The sequence below is a fragment of the Panthera tigris genome, chromosome B1 (genome assembly GCF_018350195.1).
Source record: "Panthera tigris isolate Pti1 chromosome B1, P.tigris_Pti1_mat1.1, whole genome shotgun sequence".
Lineage (NCBI taxonomy): Eukaryota > Metazoa > Chordata > Mammalia > Carnivora > Felidae > Panthera > Panthera tigris.
In genome coordinates, this window is record NC_056663.1 from 43,656,077 (window position 1) to 43,678,613 (window position 22,537).

Genomic DNA, 22,537 nt, shown 5'->3' on the forward strand with positions numbered 1-22,537 from the left:
CCTAGCAATGTCTGATGGATTTAGCGACATGGAGATTGACTGCTGTTATTTCTTCTTAGCAAACATTGTTTCCGTACAGTTACTTAGACTAACTGGCAAAGTAGGAGCAAAGAGAAGAGATGCTCAGTAATATAGAATAATTCCAATTATACAAAATATCAGTGTGTGTATGTACAGTGCATAGAAACAAAAAAGAGGAAGAAACACAATGCAATTAGTAGATATATATGGACTGATATTATGGATGACTTTTTTTATTTGTAATTCTTTAATAATTATTAACTTTTACAATAAGCAAATGTAGAAACAAAAAAAAGGTTTTAATTTGTCACTTTAAAATTATATAGAGCAAGAAGAAAATAACAACATCCAGAATGAATTTTGCAGGTATCTACACATTAATCAGTGCCATCTTTTAATGAAAAAAAGAAGAGGAAGAGTGTTTATTTGAGGTTCTTATTGTAGAATAAGGAAAAACAAAGATTCTAAAATCCATTAGACTTTAGACAGTTAACATCTAAAGGGATGAATTATTTTACTAGTTCTTTTCAGAGTCTCGCTGAAGTCTTATGTTCTAAAACTTGAAAAGTTAATTTGAAAAGTTCAGTATTTAAGGGAGAGAAAGCCAGCAGTTGCAAGATGACGGGTCTTAAAATCATTCACATTCCTTTATAACCTCACCTCCACTTACCCAGTGGCACACTTCTTGTACTCATTGCCAGAGAAACCACAATTGCCAAATCTGTCACCTTTAGAATTCACATCAATGAAACAATCTCTTGGGGCAGCCTTGGCTTCTGTAACATTAAAAAAAAAAAAAAAAAAAAAAGGTATGGCAATTTAATTCATAAATAAAAGTATATTCCCTATGACAATCCATACAGCTTGATGAACTGCCTCAACACCTTCTAGAAAGTGTCAAGCCTCACAGATAAAACATTTTTGTTCTACTTTTATACTTAACAACAAAATGTAAAAATAAAGCTTACATTGTACCTGAAAGTTAGCCTGGGCTCAAACACTAAGACCCTACAAGAAATATCATTAAAAAGATGAAATTATAAATAAATGAAAAAGCATGCATAGTATGCTAGTGTTCTCAGCATATTCCTTTTCCCCGCTCTCAAATATGTCTCTAATACATCATTAGACTTTAGATCAGGCTGGGAAGGGTTGGTGAAGACATTGCCAGCTATTGTTATTGGGTTTTTAATTTACCATATATAAAATGCTGAATTTAGATGCTCTACTAACAAGAAGGATTGTCAAACAGCCATGACAGCTGACAAAGTGGCAATCCATTTTTGCTTTCTCATATTGTATATATGTATTATCACTTCATGTTCAATTCGCCCACTAATTACACATTCCTAAATAAATTTTATTTGTAAATATTTTTAAGTCAAAATGTCAGTACTTCCTACTGAATAAAGGAATTCACTGGCCTATCTTACGCATCTAATGTTTATATGGTTTCATTTAAAAGAAAATGGATACGAGGCGAAAGAAGTTGGATCAAGCAACGTGAAAAGGGAACAGAGAATAATACCTGAACGGGGCAAACAGCACATGGCAGGATCCCTAACAGGGCCCTTCTAGGGAACAGAAGGAGCTCTAAAACTTCCAGATAGTCTCCAAAGAGAAAAACAACTGATGGTGCCTGGGTGGCTCAGTCAGTTAAGCACCTGACTTTGGCTCAGGTCATGATCTTGCGGTTCACAAGTTCAAGCCCCACGTCAGGCTGTGCTGACAGCTCAGAGCCTGGAGCCTGCTTCAGATTCTGTGTCTCTAATCGCTCCTCGGCCTTTTGGCTAAGATCAAGTGCAGATTCTGTGTCTCCCTCTCTCTCTGCCACTCCTCCACTCTCGCTCTGTATCTCTCTTTCAAAAATAAACAATTAAAAAAAGAGAGAAAAAAACAACTGCAGTTTGTAGTCCTAGACTTTTCCACAGGCCTCTATGAAGGTAATATCTTTGCTACATAATAGTATTTACCTCATCAAAAGGTATCTGCAATTATATTTTTAGACTGCAATAACTTGCCATTTTTACAAAATGTATCAAGAGTTGACAGATCTCTACTACTCTAGCCTATGATCTAGCATAAATACGTCCCATTTAATTTTTAGTTGTCTCTCTTCAATCCCTATCTGACCCACCATAAAGTAAGGTGTACAACAGACAGACACTAGAGACAGCAGGAGTCTGGTCAAAGTCAACATCTCTACCTTCAGAGAAATCCAGCACAGTACTCATGACTGATCTTAACTGAGAAGAAACAAAAATAAAAATAGAAAACTTGGGTCTCCATTCATTTTCTATCCTTTCTTTTCCTTTCCTTTCCTTTCTCTCCCTCCCTTGCTTTCCTTCCTTTCCTCATTAAATATGTATCAATCCCCTACTAAGTGTCCCACATCCTGGTAAATAATGGATATAGTTTACCAGTACCTCTCTGAAGAGAAACAGAACAGCTCCTATTATTAAGTCTCTGTTTTCTCAAAGACAAGCCTCAATCAACATATGGTGCTCACTTATTTCATTCACTTGAATGCAATGTTGTTGCTGTTCCTACTGACTCAGGACAGAAATGGAAGAAGATGGGAAAACAAGAATCCAGTATGATCCTGGCATAAATACATCACTGCCAATTATCAAACAAAGAAATCTGTCTAGTTGTGCTGAAAGCACCCATTTCCTTGGGAACCTCAATCGCTTTAACTTAAGGAAGGAAACATAAGAGGCAATACAACATATACTATCACTGCAGGAATACTGCTAGCATCATTGTGTAATCAAAATAAAGCTGACTAAAAATTAGTAACACGGGGCACCTGGGTGGCTCAGTCAGTTAAGCGTCTGACTTCAGCTCAGGTCATGATCTCACGACTTGTGGGTTCAAGTCCCGCATCGGGCTCTGTGCTGACAGCTCAGAGCCTGGAGCCTGCTTCAGATTCTGTGTCTCCCTCTCTCTCTGCCCCTCCCCCGCTCATGCTCTGTCTCTCTCTCTCTCTCTCTCTCTCTCTCTCAAAAATAAATGAACATTAAAAAAAATTTTTTTTTCATTAACAACACAAGAAACAACAGGTGTTGGTGAGGATGTGAAGAAAGGGGAACATTTTTTCATTGTTGGTGGGAGTGCAAACTGGTACAGCCACTCTGGAAAACAGTATGGAGGTTTCTCAAAAAGTTAAAAATAGAACCACCCTACAACCCAGCAAGCACTACTAGGTGTTTATCCAAATACAAAAATACAAATTTTTTAAATACAAAAATACAGATTAAAGGGGCACATGCACCCTGATGTTTACAGCAGCATTATCAACAATAGCCAAAATATGCAAAGATCCCAAATGTCAATCGACTGATGAATGGATAAAGAAGATGTGGTGTGTGTGTGTGTATACATATACATATGTGTACATATGTGTACATACGTACATATGTATATACAACACGTTACATACACATGTATACATACATACACACATGTATACATACATACATACACATACATACACTGGAATATTAGCCATCAAAAAGAATGAAATCTTGCCATCTGCAACAATGTGGATGGAGCTAGAGTGCATTATAAGTGAAATAAGCCAGTCAGAGAAAGACAAGTACCATATGATTTCACTCATATGTGGAATTTAAGAAACAAAACAGATGAGCATATGGGAAGGGAAAAAAAAAAGAAAGAAAAAGAAAGAGGGAAACAAACCATTAAGAGACTCTTAAGAGAGAACAAACTGAGGGTTGATGGAGGCAGGTGGGTAGGAGATGGGCTAAATGGGTGATAGGTATTAAGGAGGGCACTTGTTATGATGAGCACTGGGTGTTATATGTAAGTGATGAATTACTGAATTCTACTCCTGAAACCAATACTGCACTGTATGTTATGTAACTAGAATTTAAATAAAAATTTGAAAAGAAAAATATAAATAAAAGAGAGAATGGTTTCTAACCCAACAACAATAAAAGTAATAATAAAGCTGACTACCCGTGGTGCCATGCCTCAGTGTAAACTTGCCATGGTTTTTTCACCAGAACTACTACATAGCAGCTACTTGATATCCTTTTTGCATAATGAACAGCAAAGTCAAAGGAGCAATTAGAAAAGTCTGACTTGTACAGACCTATGGCATTAGTTAGTTGATCACAGTGTTCCTAGAAATAAAAAGAGAGGAAGCCCACCAGCAAATTCTTACTACATCTCTATAAGAAGAAAAGTTTGAGGTCAAATGAACAAACCTGAATCAAAAAAAATCATGGGCCCTCAATTGATTCTCAGACCTGAGCCATATTTTTAGACCCAGAACCCCTTAAATGAAGGAGAGGTAGAACCCTGATATGCTGCCAAAAATTTTTGCTGTCAATCTTTCTCCCATCCATCCCCAACAGGACCTAAGGCCTTTTACCAGGGTAACTGAACACTGCAGAAAAGTAATCAGACCTCTCAGAGACTACGAGACACTATCTCCGAACTGACATTGCTTCCAGGAGATCCAAAATATCATGGTGGCCTACAAGTCAGAGTAGGGAGCTATGGAGGTCAGGTGGTCAATGGAGTTTCAGCTCAGGTTGTCCTCACAGTGGGCCCAGTGAATCCCTGAACCCATTCTGTGGCTATTTCCCCAGTTCCAGAATGCATGACTGGAACAGACATAATCAACAGCTAGCAGAATCCCTACACTGGCTCCCTGACCTGTGGAATCAGGGCTATTATGGTGGGAAAGGCCAAGCAGAAGCCACTAGAACACCCACTACCTAGGAAAACAGTAAACCAAAAGTAATACCACAATCCAGAAGGTACTGCAGAGATCAATACCACCATTAAGGACTAGAAAGATAAAGATACTCCAATTCAGCTAAGCTATTTGGCCCGTGCAGAAGACAGAACTTGGAGAACAACAGTGGACTGTCATAAGCTTAAACAGCTGGTAAGTGTAATTGCTGCTATAGCCACTGAGGTTTTACTGCTTGAGCAAATTCACATATTTCCCGGCATCTGGTATGCAGCTATTGAACAGGCAGATACTATTTTCTCCACACTGGTCAATAAGGATGACCAGAAGCAGTTTGCTTTCAGCTGGCACTGTCCTCTCTCAAGGGTATAGCAACTCTTCAGCCCTACATCATAATTTAGTTTGCAGGGATCTTAACTGCCTTTCCCTTCTACAAGATTATCAAAAGATATGTCCTCATGGGAAAAACACATGAAGATATTTGTGTCCCATGTGAACACTCACCAAAAAGTGACCTCAGCAGAGGAGAATTTTAATAGTCAAATGAATAGGATGACCTATTCTTTGGATACCAGTCAACCTGTCTTCCCCATCATCCTTGTCATCTCCCAATGGGGACAAGAGCAAGGGGCCATAGTGACAGGGATGGAGATTATACATAAGCTAAACAACATGCACTTCCACTCATCAAAAACAACTGGGCTATGGCCACTATTGGGTGCCCAATCTGCCAACAGCAGAGACCAATTCTGAGTCCTCAATATGACAGCCAGCCTCCTGGTTGTAGGTTTATGACACTGGACCTTTTCCATCATGGAAGAATACGAATTTTATTCTCATTGGAATAGACACTTAAGTAGACAAGGACTGCTTTGCCTGGATGGAATTCTTCTGCCCAAACTACCATCCACAGATTGACAGACTGTCTTTAACCACCATCATGGTATATAGCACATAGATTTGCTTCTCATCAAAGAACTCACCTCACAGCAAATGAAATGTGGCAAGGGGTACAGGCTCATGGAATTCTCTGGTCTTACCACATCTCCTACCATCCAGAAGTTGCTAGTTTGACAGAATAATGGAAGGCCTTTTGAAGACTCTGTTACAGCACCAACTAGGTGGCAATGCCTTATAGGAAGGGGCAAAGTTCTCCAGAGGGTTGTGTATGTTCTGAATCAGCATCCAATATATGGTGCTGTTTCTACCAGAGCCAGGATTCACCGGTCCAGGAATCATGAGGCAGAAGTAAAAGTGCCACTGCTATTTCTCCTAGTGACCCTCTGGCAAAATTTTGGCTTCCTCTTCCCACAACCTTCTAACTTAGAGTCTTAATTCCAAAGAGAGGAGTGCTTCCATCAGAAGACACAACAATGATTCCGCTGAGAGCTGGAATTGAAGACCACCAGCTAGCCATTTTACACTCCTCATGCCTCTGAATGGACAGGCAATGAAAGGAGTCACTGTGCTGGCTATGGGGACTGATCTTGACAACCACGGGGAACTGCTATTGCACAATGGAAGGGAGGAAGAGTATGTGTGTAATACAGGAGATCCCCGAAGGTGCCTCTTAGTATTACTGTGCCCTGTGATTAAGGTCAACGGAAAACTACAGCAACTCAATCCAGGCTGGACTACAAACGGCCCAGAGCCCTCAAGAATGAAGGTTTGGGTCACTCCACAGGTAAAAAGCCACAACCAACTGAGGTCCTTGCTGAAGACAAAGGGTATGTGGAATGGATAATGAAGAAGGTTGTTAAAACTACCAGCTGTGACCACATGATCAGTTACAGAAACTAGGACTTTAATGGCCATATATATTTCTTCCTTTTTGTTATTAATATATTTGTGATTATATATAGATCAGAGGTTCCCACAACTCCCTTCCTAGGTTTGATTAACCTGCTAGAGCAGCTCACAGAACTCAGGGAGGCATTTGATTTACTAGATTACTGATTTATTATAAAAGGATATAACTCAGGAAAAGCCAGATGGAAGAGATCCATAGGGCGAGGTATGGGGAAAGGGACTAGAAGCGTCTATTCCCTCTCTAAGCGCAACACTTTCCGAGAATATACACCTACCTCTTCACCAAGCTGGAAGTTCTCAGAACCCTATCCTTTTGGGTTGTTATAGAGGCTCATTACATAGGTAGGATTAATTAAATCATAGGCCATTAGTGATTAACTCATCCTCTAGCCGCTCTCCCTCCACAGAGGTGGGGAACTTAAAGTTTCAACCCTCTAACCGTGAGGTTGGTTCCCTGGGCAACCAGTTCCCATCCTTGAGTTACCTCTGAGCTTTCCAAAAGTCACTTTGTTAACATATCAAGAGACACACTTCTAGCTCTCAAAACTTAGGAAATTCCAAGGGTTTTAGGAGTTTGATGCCAGGAAAGGAATGAAGATCAAGTATAGTTTTCTAATTATAAATCACAGTATCACAAGAGTCCTCGATGCTTTAACTAAAATCATACTTAATCCATATTAAAAGGATGGAGAATGCAAAAAGACCATGAATATGATGGGAGTTGACAAGGGTTGAAAGAATTCTAAATTCTCATCTTCGGTAGTGAGAAATTAGTAGTTAATGCCTAGAATGTAAAAATTAAAAAGTAGCATTACCAAGAGATTATCTAAAGACCTGGAACAAGTAACAAAATAATCAGCTAGAAAAGGTGAAAAGTGGTTGCCCCAAGGGATGGGGATTTTATGTGGGAGCACGCTTTTTCATAAAACCTCATAAAAAAATTGGCTCTTTAATCTATGTGTACGTGTAACTTTGACAAAAATGACAATTTTAAATAGAGAAAACAGGAAAAACTTTTAAACATCTGAAATATCTATCAGTGAGGGAATGGATTCCACTTATATAATGGAGTACTCTAATGCACTAAAATCTAAATGCATCAACATATTGCTATTGTAATCAAACATATCAAAAACATTTTCAGTGAGCAATGAAAGTAGCAGACCCATATGTACATCCCCTTATTATTTACATGAAATTATTAAAACTAGAACATGATACTAAGTAAATGTATATTTACTTATTTTGTTTATATACATAGAATAGAAAGGTGATAAAAAGGAGAGGGAGTAAAAGCAAAAATCACCAACTGAATTTCTACATATCAAATTCATGATCAGCACTACTTATGGAGAGGGAAGGAGGGAGATAGGACAGGGGAGAGAAAACAAGAGAACTTCACTTTTATCAATAATGTTTTCTTTCCATTTTTAAAAACGGACGCAAATAAATGAATAAAATAAAGGCCATCGATTATAATTAAAATGTCTTACTTGAGCCAAAGATGACTTGGCACTGAGCATCGTAATACTGGCACACGCCATTGTAGCAATAGGCTTTGTTACTCTGGCAAGCATAGCCATTCTGAATAAAAACGTCTGGCTGACAGAACTGAGATGAACCATTGCAATATTCTGGAACATCACATTCATTAGTTTTTCCTCGGCATAAAGTACCTCCTGGAAGGAACTAGGGTAATAAGATTCAAATTAAACAGGAATATCAAGACAATCCCCACAAAGTGATCAAATTTGAAGCCACAGTATTTATGTCTATAAAACATCTAGCAACAACAAAAGATTAGATAACCCAATAGAAGTACGAACAAAGGCCAGTAACAGGCAACCCATAAAAGTCATGAAATACGGAAAATGAAAAAATGTAACTTTACCGATAGCCAAAAGAAATACAAATTAAATAAAACTTTAAAAGCACTTTACACCTATCAGACTAACCAGTATTGGACTCACCAATGATGTCACAGCACATATTTGATTACATTGTTGGTAGAAGTACAGACCAATATATTTGTGGAAGGTATATAAAATGTGTGTCACAATTTTTAACATACATACTCTGTCCCAGCAATTCCACTTATAGACAAAAATTAGAAGCAACCTAAACGTCCATTAGTTGACTAAATAAAGAAATTATGTAATCGCCTCATAAAACAGTACTAACTATACAACCATGTAGAACTAATTATATGAATAGATAAAATCTACGGTATGCTACTGAAAAAAGCAGGTAGTAAAAATAAATGTATCTGTGTTCACACACATACACTCACACATATACACATGCATTCACTTTTGTATAGGAAAAAGTACTTAAGTTAACAAATTATCAACGATGGCTACCTGAGGAAGGTAAAATGATACTGCCTTTTACTCTGTACTTTCTATATTTGGCATTTGTGAATTATTTATAAAAAACATAGGTTACTCTTAAAATCAGAAAAAAGTTTCTACTTAGAAAAAAGTCTCGTGAGACCGCTTGTTATAAAAAGAATGTAATTCAAAACTGCAAACAAGTGGCATAAAATTTTTCATAGAATCATGTAATAAAAGTAGTGCTCTTACAGATCAGAAAAAAAAAATGTTTACATATGCATGTTTTGCTTTTTTCTACTTTTTTTTCCAAATAGAGAGGAACTCCTTACCCAACAGTCTTTACAACAGTCACCATATGCACATTCAGCAAATGATTTAAGTTTACAAGTACTTCCTTCACAACAAGGGTCCGATTCACACTCCTGTGAAGAGTAAATGACTATCAATAAAGAAAGGACTTACTGTCATCAATATTCATTAACAAAGGTCTTATCTTAAAGTCTAAAATCTTCTTTCTAACCAAGCTACAGCCATGATTCTCTGGAAAATCACTTACTATCCTTCTGAAGTTTTCATAACTCTTTGGCTACAACTATTTAAAGCTCAACATATTTCAAAGGAATGAAATCATACAGAGTATGTGTCTGTGTCTTCTGGGACTGGGAGAACAAGATACCACAGACTGGTGGCTTCAACAACAGAAACTTAATATCTCACAGTTCTGCAGGCTAGATGTCCAAACACAAAGTTCCTGCCAATTCGGTTTCTGGTGAGGAAATTCTTCCTAGCTTGCAGAGAGCTGCCTTCTCTAACATGGCCTCTCTTCAGTGTGTATGTTCCGAGAGAAAGAGAGCGAGAGAGCGCGCAAGCAAGCTCTCAGATGTCTCTTTATAAAAACACTAACTCAGGGTGCCTGGGTGGCTCGGTTGAGTACCCATCTCTTGGTTTCAACTCAGGTCATCATCTTACAATTCATGAGTTCAAGCCCAGCACCAGGCTTCCTGCTGTCAACGCAGAGCCCACTTCGGATCTTCTGTTCCCCTCTCTCTGCCCCTCCCCTGCTCGCTGGCTTACTCTCTCTCTCTCAAAAATAAATAAACATTAAAAAAAAAAAAAAAAAGCACTAACCCTGTCAGATCAGGACCCCCTCCTTTTGATCTCATTTAACTTTAATTACTTACCTAAAGCCCCATCTCCAGACACAGCTACCCTGGTGGGTAGGGCTTCAACATATGAATTTGGGGGAGGAGGTTACAAACATTTAGTCCTAACAGTCTGCATAATCATCACCGAAAATTAAGCATCCGTGAATGCATTTCTCTTCATACTCAGGAACTAACTTGTCTATTGAGTAGGTCTTCACCTCATGTAGACATTCTTTTTATCTTGCCTGCCTTGTCTCACCCTACTTTGAGCCACCATGGCTCCCCATTGCACCACCACCCATGCCCCACAACCTCCCACCCACAGAGACATCTCTTCTATGTTTCAGCTAATGTGTTCAGGTCTGAATTGTTTGAGAGAGAAGGATGGGGAAATAACAATACAGAGGAAAGAAGGAGGAGAAGAAGGGGGAGCCGAGGAAACAAGCTTTCTTTAATTTTTGAAGAATATGTGTCCTATGTATGGAACTCTAGGTTGTCAGTTTCTTCCATTTAGAATAGTAAATATACTGTTCTATTATCTCTGGCCCTTATTGCTTCAGGGGAAAAAAATCATCTATCATTCATATCTTTGTCCCCTGTTTCCTATTGGCTTCTTTCATTACTTTCTGTTTATCTCAGCACTTTGATTACAATATACCTAAGTGAATTTTCTTTGCAATGATTCTGACTTGGGTTCACTTTGGAATTGTAAGTCAATATTTTTCCCTAAATTAGGGGATTTTTCAGCCATTATTTCTTTTATTTTTTATCTCATTCTCAGTGTCCTGAAATTTCACTAATAGTTACATTAGATTATTTGATATCTCCTAGTGTCCCTGATACTCTGCTCATTTTTCTTTAATCTTTCTATTTGTTCTTTAGTTTGGATTTTTTTTTTTTTTGGGGGGGGGTCAGCTTCATGTTCATTGACTCTCTTCTGCCATATTAGCCTGCTTTTAACTCTAGCCAGTGAAACTTTCATTATTGGTTTTTTAGTTCTATAATTTTTTAGTTCTATAATTTCTATTTGGTTATAATTTAAATTTCTAAGATCTTTACTCACAAAGAACATATTTTTCTTTAATTCTTTGATGATAAATAGTGGAACATAATTCATAGCAGCTTTATTTTTAACAGCAAAATGTTCAAAAAAAAAACCCAAATGCCCTTTAAAAGGTGAATGATTAAACAAATTCTGCATGGCTATACTACAGTTAACAAATGGTTAACCATGGTTAAACATGTTAAACAAACTCTAGGCAGAACCTCTCAGCTGGTAGAAAGACCAACAGAAACATTATTCTAAGTTCTCTACAGTTAAATCCATCCAATGGAACAATACTCAGCAATAAAAAGGAATGAAATATTAATACATACAACAATCTAGATTGACCTCAAAGGCATTATGTTTAGTGAAAAAAGTCACTCTCGAAAGTATATATTTTATGATTCCATTTTTTAACATTACTGACATGGCAAAACTACACATGGAGAACAGATAAGAGGTAGCCAGGGGAAGAAGGGATCAGGCTAGAGTTGGGAGTAGGTACAGATACAAAGAGGTAGCAGCAAGGAGGATTTTTTATGATGATAGAACAGTTCTCTGTGTTAATTGGGGTGGTGTTTACAGAAATCAATAAATGGGATAAAATTGCATAAAAGTACACAAATACACACATACACAAATGTGGTTAAAAATGGTGAAAACTGGGGTTGCCTGGTGTCTCAGTCAGTTAAATGTCCAACTCTTGATTTTGGCTCAGATCATGATCTTCACGGTCATGAGCTCGAGCCCCTCCTTAAGGGGCTTAAGATTCTCTCAAGAAATTTAATTTAATTTAATTTAATTTAATTTAATTTAAAATGGTGAAAACTCAATAAAGTCTTTAATCTAGTTAATGCATCAGTGTCAGTGTCCTAATTTTTATATTGCACAATAGCTACTTAAGATGTCACCTCTGAGGGAAACTGGGTGAAAATACATGGAGCTCTTTGCACTGTTTTTACAACTTCCTGTCAGTTTATAATTATTTCATAATAAAAATTTAAAAATAAATGAAATATAATTTAAATCTTGTACCATACAAAAGAATTATATAAAGTTGAAATAGATCATAGTTCTAAATGTAAAACCTAAAATTAAAAGGCTTGTAGGAGAAAACTTTTGCAACTTTAGATTAGACAAAGATTCCTTAAATGTAACACCAAAAAAACATAACCCATAAAAAACACAGCTAGGGTGATTAAAGATAAGCTACAGACTGGGAGAAAATATCTGCAAATCATATATCTGATAAAAGACTTGTATCCAGAATATATGAAGTACTCTCAAACCTCAAAAATAAGAAAACTACCCAATTTTCAAAATGGGGACGAAAGCTGAACAGACAAATCATCAAAAAAGATATACAGATGGCAAATAAGCACATGAAAACACGTTCAACATTACTAGTCACTAAGGAAATGCAAATTAAAACCTCAGTGATGGACTACTTCACCCTTAATAGAATGGCTACAACTGAACAGATTGACCATATGAAGTGTTGGCCAGGTTGTGAAAGAACGACAACTCTCATGGTGATAGTGTGGATGTAAAATGGTACAAACACTTTGGAAAACAGTTTGAAATTTTCTTGAAAAGTTATACACCTATCATATGACTCAGTCACTCCACTCCTAGGTATTTACCCAAGAGAAATGAAAACAGAAGTCCATATGAAGACTTGTATGTGAATGTTCACAGCAGCTTTATCTGTTAATAGCCAAAGGCTGGAAATAGCCCAAATGTACATGAACAGACGAAAAGATAAACCAACTGTGGCATATCCATACTACTCAATGATAAACAACAATAAGGAATGAGCTACTGACACAGTAGCAATATGGATGAATCTCAAAATAATTATGCTGAGAGAATGGAGCTAGGCAAAAAAAAGAGTCATTCTATGAAATTCTAGGAAATGCACCCTGATGTATAATGACAGAAAGGAGATTGGTGATTGCCTGAGGATAGGGGAAAAGAAGGGGTGGGAAGAAAGGATTACCAAGGGTCACAAAGAACTTTTTGGGATAATTACATGTTTAATATCTTGATCATGGTGATAGTTTCATACATGTATACATGTGTCAAAACTTACCAACCTGTATGTTTTAAACATGTGCAGTCTATTGTTGACCAAGTGTTCACAATTGCACATTTCTTACTCTTTTCTCTATCTTGACCAAACTTAACTAAGGCTTCTCTCTTTCCTATAGGCCTCTGAGCTCTGCTTGTCCCTACAGAAAAAGTGGAGCACCCCCACCTTATCAGCTTCTCCTGGAAATCAGCTGACCACAAAGAACACTATCAGACTGGTCATTTCCCCTTGCTTATCTAACTTCCTCTTAAAAGATTCTGTTTATCTCTACTTCCCCCACCTTGACCCTTTAAAAGAAAAGCCTTTTCTTATTTGATTTTGAGATGCTTCCAGATTTTTCAGATCAGGGCACTGTCCTTGTTACAATAGTCTTTATTCTGAATAAAGCCTTTCATTATCTAAGACCAAGTTTGTTTTTTAACATTGTATTCAATTACACTTCAATAAAGCTGTTAAATTGTTTCAAAAACACTGTGTAAAACAGATGGCTTCATAAAAGATTAAAGAATGAAGAAATAGCAAGGAATTTTGTTTATGATAAAAGTATAATTTTAAATGATTATGTAATAACTGATCACAAGTGGATAAAAGTTAATACCCTAGCTTATTCCACATGACCCCTCCAATTAAAAAGCTAAAAGAAAAATTTTCTATTAAAAAATACTAAAAGAAATTATGGAGGGGTTATGCTGATAATCTTGAGATAGGAGTACTACAAGCCTAGTCAAAATACAAACTTCAGAAAATCTTAAGGAAAAAAATTGATAAATCTTCCTTCATTTAAATTTCAAATTTCAACCTAATAAAATACACCATATGAAAAGCTAAATATCAAGAGTGAACCTAAGTCAAACCAAGAAACAGACTCTTCACTATAGAGAACAAACTGATGGTTACCAGAGGGGAGGTGGGTGGGGGGTGGATGATAAAGGTGATGGGCATTATTGAGGGCACCCGTGAGGAGCACAGAGTGTTGTATGAAAGTGATGAATCTCTACATTTTACACCTGAAACTAATATTAACTAAACTAACTAGTTTAAAATTTAAACTAGTTTAATTAAAATTAACTAAACTAATATTAACTAACTGCAATTTAAATAAAAACTTAAAAAATAATGAACAGAAAAGGAAATCAAAAGAAAAATTGTAAACTAGAAAAGAATTAATAAAACACAAAATAGAAATGAACTAAAAATTATAACTAAAAAGTACAGACTGGGGGGAAAAAAAGAGTAAACCCTAATGTAAACTTTGGGTGATAGTGATGTGTCCGTGCAGTCCTCAACTTTAACAACTGTACCTGGGCTGCAGGATAGGGAAGGGCTGTGTGTGTAGTGGTATACGGGGACTCTCAGTACTTTCCATTCCATTTTTCTGTGACCCTAAAACTGACCTAAAAGATAAAGTTGAATAATTTTTTAAAAGCTAAATGGTAAGCTATAGAGGAGAAATATTAAAACATATACCAAACAAAAGACTGCCCACAATACATGAGTTCCTAAAAATCAATTTCAAAGAATGACTAACCCAACAGAAAAATTGACAAGGGATGTAAAATGTTAATTCTTAGGGAGAAAAAAAATATGTATATAGTCTCCAAACATATGAAAAGGTTAAAAACTGAAACAATATCTTCTTACTTTTCACCCATCAAAATTAAGAAAAAATTTATCATTCTTTGCTGGCAAGACTATACAGGGCACTGAATGTCATGATACACCATTGGTATAAGTACAAATTGACACAGTCTTTTTGTAGGAAATTTCATAACCACTAATAAAATTTTAAAGCACATAACTCTTCAATTCAGTAATTCTACCTTTATGTAATTATCTTACAGAAATACTTGTATATATGCACATGGGATGTGTATAAGGATGTACTGTTTGCAACAGGAAAATATTAATTACAATAAGTAAATGTCCATTAATGGTCCATTATGGTTCAAGAAATCACAGAACATTCTTTATAGGAATACTAATTACAGTAGATTAAAGGGTAGATTAAAAGATTATGCCTACATGAGGTAATGACATGGAAAAATCTCTAAGATACAGTAATGGGGAAAAAATCTGCATACAACATATTGTCTGATTTCATTTCTGAAGAAAAATAAAATCCTAAAATAGGCCCAACTATTTACAAATATACATTATATATATACTTGTATAAATGTATAAAGTCTAAAAAGAAATACACTGAACTTTGAAGAATGATTACCAATGCAGAAGGAAGTTTAAAAATTTATGGGGAAGGGGAGTCTGGGTGGCTCAGTCAGTTATCTTGATTTCAGCTCAGGTCATGATCTCATGCTTTGTGGGTTTGAGCCCCTCATCAGGCTCTGCACTGATGGGCACGGAGCCTGCTTGGGATTCTGTCTCCATCTGTCTCTGCCCCTCATTTGCTGGCCCTCTCTGTCTCTCTCTCTCTCTCTCTCTCTCTCTCTCTCTCTCTCAAAAATAAATAAATAAACATTTTTTTTTTAATTATGGAGGAAATAAAGGTCTGAAAGGAGAATTTTGCTTGAACTTAATATTTGCAACTATTGTACCACGAAAAAAATCTGTTGATATTTGAGAGGGAGGTGATGTTCCTTTTTAAAGAGTAATTCTAGGGGCGCCTGGGTGGCTCAGTCGGTTGAGCGTCCGACTTCAGCTCAGGTCACAATCTCACGGTCCGTGAGTTCGAGCCCCGTGTCAGGCTCTGGGCTGATGGCTCAGAGCCTGAAGCCTGCTTCCGATTCTGTGTCTCCCTCTCTCTCTGCCCCTCCCCCGTTCATGCTCTGTCTCTCTTTGTCTCAGGGATAAATAAATGTTTAAAAAAAAAAAAAATTAAAAAAAAAAAGAGTAATTCTGTAGTGTGAAAGCTTAAGAAGCAAATATAGACCATTTCAGTAAGTTTGGTAGTGAAGTGGACAGTTGGGAGAAAGCAAAAGATCTATAACACTTTAAGAACAAAGATCTGAGAATGGCTGGAAAGGGGAAGAGCTTGGTCAGCCCAACAGTATAACGTTAATTTAGAAATTAAACATAATCTTTTTGGCCTTATTTTCCTCATTTGAAATGAGAGTATGAAAAATACCAATCTCTTAGGGTTATCGTGAGGATTTTACCATGTAAAACACTTAGTAGAAGTCCCTGACATTCAGCAATAGTGCAATGAAGGCCTGTCCCAAGATCTTCATAAAATACGCGGTGTCTTTCCAGAGCATGAAGTCATCTGGCAAAAGCCAGATATGGTCAGATATAAAAGAAGAAGAAGAAGTGGAAAGGATGAAAAATATTCACCATATTACACACCTAGTTACCAGCTTGCACACCATTAACAAATTTCTTCAAAATTTAATGCAAGGCCTAGGAGGAAACGACTTACACAGGCCACTTTGAGAGGAGAATGGCTAAGATACAGAACAATAAATGATAAAGACAGGCATGGGCTTATGGCACTAAGTGTGGATAACAGGTCTGATAGAGCTAGAGACCGGTAGGCACAACACCGAAGGTTAAAAAGGGGGAATGCTAATTTAAATAGCAAGGATTTTGTTACTGAAGGACTATGGAATATGGATTGGCTTCAATTTAGTATTAAAATGAATCCAACTGAATAAACATTTCTGCAATGGCAGTGCCAGAATACTAAAAGCTGACAAATAAAGAGCCAAGTGAAAAACTGATTAGCTCTTCAAAGTAAATAAATGACCTAATAACCATAACAGATATGGTAGAAGCGAGCAAAAAATACAAGAATAAACACGGTGCTTTACTTGACACCAAAACAGATGATACCATTAGTTATGCTCTGGGAAGGAAGAGATGACCAATCCCAGGAATATATCCCCACAAGCAAAATGAATCTTCACTGGCCACTAAATTTCACTAACTCCTATGTCCATTGCCCAAAGCAAGCTGTTCCATCTTTTTCCAAATCCTAAGGTAATTTCACAAAGCAAAAATCGAAAATTAAACTGACCTTTGGAGTACCACAGTCACACTCTTCCCCGGGATCCACCAATTTATTACCACAGAAGGGAGCACTATAGGCTTCATCAGGCTTTGGAATATTAAGAAGGCAGTTTCCTCCTTTATTTAAAGTTAACTTCTCAAAGTCCTCTGCACTGCAACTGCTAAAGTTTCTGGAACCTCTACAATAAACATTAAGAAAAAGATCTTACGTCATGGTGATTATTCATTTTGAAATTTTAAATCATGTCCTCAACCAACAAGAAGTGAGTATTTTAAATGGCAGAAAATGAGCTACCAAAAATAGAAATGAGAATTTATATACCTATTTCTAATAAATATAGTACATTATTTCAGTTACTACATAATAATTCAGTATTTTGGTGATAATATATTAGACCTCCATGAAAATACCTTCCAAACATATCATTTACATTAATATATAAAATCATAAGAGACCTGAGAAATTATCTAGTCCTGTCTAAAATTCAGTTTTATTTACCTTCCATAGTAAAAGTTCCTCAAATATTTGAAACTAGCTATATATTTCCCCAATCTTTTTTCACTCTACAGAATAGCATTATTTTGTTCTCCTCACTCTAACTTATAGGGAGCTAAGTGAAAATAATGGGAATGGGCATTTGAGCGAGGGTGCATGATAGCCATCGAGCAGCAGAATAGTGCAGAATTTCCGCTACAGTTTGAGATTTAAATACCTTATGATAACTCCTGAGAACCCTGGTTAATACTCTGAAGGCTACATGGGCTTCTACAAACGGTCCACCTTGAGCTACCCATGTGATATTTATACAATTGTATGCAATTTTCATGGATTCTATAAATTGTTGGGTTTTTTAGTTACTGGTTTACTCAATAACTCTAAAATATATTCAGATACTCCTACTGCCTATTTTCATTCTTGAAGATTATGGAGAAACACACCCATACATACACCAAGGATCTTTGAGAAATCCAAGTCCCATTAAAATTTTATCAGGGGCATTTGGTGCCCTGAAAGAATCTCTTTCATGAGTTTGAGCAGTCGTGCCAAAAGTAGCAGTAGAAATGAAAACTGTGTTGCATTATAGTTATTGAGGAGGAAACCCTGTCTGTGCTGGGTCTTTTGTACATCCAAGGAATCTAAGACACAGATCCCTTCTGCGAGACTTTGTGTTTTAGATATACATGTTATACTCTTTTTTGCTAACTGGCCCAGTTTCCAGAGAAGTAAAGAGTCCTGGCTCTTGGCTCTTGGCTCTTGAGAATAGAAAGCAGTCTGCCTAGACATTTCAGTACCATTAACTACTATTTGACAAAAAAAGTCTTTGAATGTGGGGTTAACAAACTGACCAGCAGACAAAGAAAGGAGAAAGAACATAAATGGTCAACTGTCTATAACAAAAAAATTAGCAAAGGCAATATTTTGACTCACATAGAAAGAAAACATCAGCCACAAGGCTATTGACAATAACAAAAAAGCTTGTTTTCTGTATTGTTTTTCTCACTACTCTCTGATTAAGGATATTATGAGGAGGAGTCCTTTTGTATAATATCGCTCATTTAACAAGTATTTGCTGAACCTTATTATGTACAAGGCACTCTTCTCTTGTGCAAGGGATGAAACTGAACAGCGCAGACAAAAATCCTCACCGTTATAAGGGTGACTTCTAGTGAGTGAGACAAACCATACACATAATAAGTAAACTGGATAGTATACACAAAGTGAGAAGTGCCATGGGGGAGAAAAAGTGAGAAGATGAAGGGGGTGACCCAGGCCCCAGGGTGGAGGGAAGGGGCTGGGGGCGGGGGGGGGGGGGGGAACAGTCGTTTTTAAAAGAAAGGACAGGCGTTTCAAACACCGTGAGAACAAAATCAGAACTGGTTATCTGGGAAAAGAACCTCACACCAGGAGGGAATAGCAAACGCAAAAGCCCTGGCGGCAGGAAGCAGTAAGGAAGCCAGTGGGGCTGGAGTGGAGTGAGTCCATGAGGGCATGAGTAATGAGAGAAGCAATCAGCACAGGTGAGAATAAGCCACTGTAAGACTCTTAACCTTTTACTATGAGTGAAATGAGGAATTTAGGGGGATGATACAATGGAAAGTAGTGAGCAGGAGTAACATGATTTGACTTGTGTCTTAATAGGATCACCATGGCTGCTATGCTAAGCAAGAAGAACGAGAGGCTCTTGCAGAAAATCACCCAACAGATGATAATGAATCAGCATGACAGCAATGGAAGCAGTAAGAAGTGTTTGCATTATTTACACGTTTTAAAGGAACAAACAGCCTGTAAGATGAGGAATGTGAATACAAAGAGAGAATTCAAGGATGACTCCAACTTTGTGTCCTCACCTATGACAAGGAAGGAGTCGCCCTTAAGTGATACAAAGAAGAGCAGGTTTGGGGAAGGACAATAGGAGTTTGGGTCTAACAGTCATCAGGTGAAAATGTCAAGAGTAGCAGTATCTAGTAATTATCTGATAAACAAAGAAAACTTCCATTTACTTATTTTTGTTCCCATAGGAGACTTCAATTTAAACAGATTTGTAGGGGCGCCTGGGTGGCTCAGTTGGTTAAGCATCTGCCTTTGGCTCAAGTCGTGATCTCACAGTTCATGAGTTTGAGCCCCACGTCGGGCTCTGTTGTGTGCACAGAGCTGGCATCAGATCCTCTGTCCCTCTCTCTCTATGCCCCTCCCTCACTTGTGCACTCCCTCTGTCTCTCTCTCTCTCAAAAATAAATAAAAACTTAAAAAAAAACAGATTTGTGACCGCTTTTTATTTCCTATTGTTGATCTTTATATGGTAAGTACCTCACCGGCCACATAGTATACATACAACGTTTTCTGTAAGAATACATTAATCAGCCAATAGCCACAAAAATTTTGCAGACACGTGTATATTTCTACACGTGTATATTTCTACATTTGAGTCCCTAATTCTAATCTACATAAAGGCTACCACTTTGAAACAGGTTATTTTTTAAATATGCCTCTTACTTAGTGGTTTGGACACAGTTTCTCACAAATACAATGTTTAAAATGTTTGATCCTAAAACAATCTATTAAAAAAAAAATCTTTTTCCCCACAATGAAGCTGACTAGAGTACTGAAAAGGATTAACAAAATCATAAGCATTTCTCATGTATTTTACCTGATGGAGATAGTAACAAACATCCCCATATTGCTTGTCAGTAACGCTCTAGGGGCTATAAGGAAGATATTTTTCTCCTAGTCATCCCTGGATGGCACCTACAGTAATAAGGATGATCTTTCTCCTGATACTTGGCTTGAATAGCAACTAAAGTATTCATATTCTCTACATATCACCTCTGGGTGCGAGGGTATCAATCTCCTCATCTCTTTTTTCACATCTAAGCAAGTTTTCCAAAACTGCATCAAAAGGAGATGGATGTGACTGACAAGGATGGAAATAGTCTACTAGAATATGACACACACACCCCAAAAAGAAACATTTAGAACATTCTTTCTATGAGTGACCTTTAAGTAATCAGAACACAGTTCCACCATCATCATCCTAATCCTCACAACAAAAGAACAGAAGTCCTAAAAGAGGGCTCTAAATGATGTCACTTAATTAGATTTTTTTAAAAGAGTACCCTGATTGTGGAGGCTTTCTGAAATAGGTGGCATTGAGGGGCATAGTTAAGAAAGCCATTTCTCTAGAAAAGTATCTCTCAGGAGGAGTACGTCATACTTCTAGGAATCTAAGAGCAGTATGTGAGAAAAATCCTACCAGCCCCACCTCAAAATACCTTAACAATAACAAAAATCATATTACACAGTTTGTTACCCACTTTTTAAACAGAACTGGCTCCAAATGACTGAATTATCTGGAAAAAAAATTTGAATATCTCTATCACTTGCATCTAAAAAAAGGCCTAACTTATAATGAACATTCAGTTCATGTTTATTTTACTACACAGGATATGAAGCAGAAGTTGGGAAATCTATTCTCAAAATAAGACTTGAAGGGTGCCTGGGTGGCACAGTTGGTTAGGCGTCCGACTTCGGCTCAGGTTATGATCTTGCGGTCTGTGGGTTCAGGCCCCATGTTGGGCTCTGTGCTGACAGAGCCTGCTTCAGATTCTGTGTCTCCCTCTCTCTCTAACCACACCCCCCAATCCCCACTCATGCTCTGTCTCTTTAAAAAATAAACATTAAAAAAAAATTTTTTTAAAGATTTGATATCATAACCCTTCCTCTCAAGTTATTCTTACCGAAAATTGTTCAAACACATTGACCAACATATTACCAAAATATAACATGAAGACACAAAATACCAAGAACCACACACACACACACACAAATTAAAAGAAACTATGAGAAAAAAAAAAAAAGATACAACCCAATAAAGTCTCCAGATACTAGAATTATCAAACAATAACCAAAACACCCCACTTACGGCCAAGGAAAAAAATGACAAGCTTGAAAATTTTAGCAGGGAAATGAAATCCACAATAGTAATACAGCAGGTATGAAAAAGAACCAGACAGAAATTTGGCAACTGAAACATAATAAACAAAATTAAGAATTCAATGGATAGATTTCACAACAGGCTAAATACAAATAAAGATACGTTCAGTGAATTGAAAGGTGTCAGAAGGAATTACCCAGAAAGAAACACAAAATGATGAAAACTATATAAGAAAATTTAGGAGACAGGATGTTGTGAGTTCTTATACACAGTGAACAAGAACCACACAAGAAGAAAAGGAAATACGCATGAACACTATGCACAGAGGCAATATGTGAAGAAGCAGTTATGGAAAACATAATGGCTAAGAATTTATCATAATTTATGAAAAATATCAAACCTCAAACTTTAAAACTCAAAAAAAAAATCCTAAGCAAGACATGAATACATATGTGTGTGTGTCAATGTGCGCGCATGCTATTTTTTTCTCTTTCCACAACTTCAATGTTAGTGAACCTTAAAAAAAAAGAGAGAAAATTATGAAAATAGCCAAAAGTAAGTAGATAAATCTACTTCAATAAAATTACATTTAGTAATAGCTGACATCAACAGCAACATGGAGGCCAAAAGAAAACAGAATAATACCAATATGCTAAGAGAAAATAACTGATAATCTAGAATTCTATATTCAACAAAAATGTTCTCAAAAAAGAGAAATAAAGACACCCTCGGGGGGGCGGGGGAGGGGTCACTAAGAAACAAACTAGTAAAAGAAATTTTCAAAGGGTTTTTCAAGGTAACTAAAATATACTAAATGGTAGGCAGAGATGCAAGAGAATCAAAGAGTAATGGAAGTGATTACTATGTACACAAATCCAAACAAACAGTAATGACAATGTTCATTAAACAATGGTAATAATACACATCTGACACACACACACACACACACACACACACACACACACACACACAT

General features: G+C 36.9%; 1 protein-coding gene across 2 annotated transcripts in view; it reads right to left on the bottom strand.

The window, feature by feature from the left end:
• ADAM9 (ADAM metallopeptidase domain 9) overlaps positions 1-22,537 on the bottom strand; it is a 149,984-nt gene that overhangs the window by 59,338 nt on the left and 68,109 nt on the right. For both annotated transcript variants that reach the window (XM_042983416.1, XM_042983417.1), the window contains exons 12-15: positions 17,139-17,310; positions 9,216-9,308; positions 8,047-8,242; positions 692-797 (exon numbers count right to left, since the gene is read on the bottom strand). In XM_042983416.1, the coding sequence (XP_042839350.1) occupies positions 692-797; positions 8,047-8,242; positions 9,216-9,308; positions 17,139-17,310 (567 nt within the window). The remainder of the gene's footprint in view (positions 1-691; positions 798-8,046; positions 8,243-9,215; positions 9,309-17,138; positions 17,311-22,537) is intronic.